Source organism: Calidris pugnax, unplaced genomic scaffold, assembly GCF_001431845.1.
Source record: "Calidris pugnax isolate Ruff unplaced genomic scaffold, ASM143184v1 scaffold180, whole genome shotgun sequence".
NCBI classification, from domain to species: Eukaryota; Metazoa; Chordata; class Aves; order Charadriiformes; family Scolopacidae; genus Calidris; species Calidris pugnax.
The window spans coordinates 146,206-146,915 of NW_015090916.1; the positions used below are offsets into that span (position 1 = coordinate 146,206).

General features: G+C 78.5%; 1 protein-coding gene across 1 annotated transcript in view; it reads left to right on the forward strand.

The window, feature by feature from the left end:
• The window catches only part of CCDC84 (coiled-coil domain containing 84), a 4,318-nt gene that overhangs the window by 215 nt on the left and 3,393 nt on the right, over nt 1-710 (forward strand). Inside the window, exon 2 of the mRNA XM_014949527.1 lies at nt 414-695. Coding sequence (XP_014805013.1) covers nt 414-695 — 282 coding nt within the window. The remainder of the gene's footprint in view (nt 1-413; nt 696-710) is intronic.

The window sequence follows — 710 nt, forward strand, 5'->3', positions numbered from 1 at the left end:
GGGGCGGGGGTGCGGCCTGGGCCGGTACCGAGGAGGAGGTGAGGCCTAGGCCCGTACCGGGGCGGGGGTGCGGCCTGGGAGAGAACCGGGGCGGGGGTGCGGCCTAGGCCGGTATCGGGGCGACAGGGCCAGCGGGAGCGAGAGGGCCACTGATGGGTGCCCCGTAGGCCCGAGCACCGCCGGGAGACGGCGCGGTTCTGGCGGGAGCAGCGGGCAGAGGCGGCGCTGCGGCAGCAGGTGCTGGTACCGGCCGAGGAGTACGAGCTGTTCGCCCGGGGCCTGGAGCGGGCGCTGGAGGAGCACCGGCGGCAGGAGGAGGAGCGCATCCAGCAGGTACCCCCCGCCCCGCACCGGGACCGGCCCCACCGCCCCCTCGGGACCGGCCCCACCGCTCCTTCTCCCCACAGATGACCCTGCGATCTCTGCCGCCGCACCTCCTTCTCGGGCCGCCGGCACCTCTACAGCGCTGGGCACCGGCGGCGGCTGAGGGAGGCGCTGGCCGAGCTGCAGGAGGCGGTGGCGGCGGCACGGGCGGCGGCGGCGGCGGGGGAAGAAGCGGCGGCCCTGCGGCCCTACGACCCGGCGGAGCACGGGCGGCGCGTCTGGTGCCTGGTCTGCGGCCGCGGCGTGCAGCGGGACGGGCGGAGCGGCGGCATGGCCCTGCTGCAGGCCGGCCTCCTCCGCCACCTGGCCGGGTGCGTGGCGGGGGG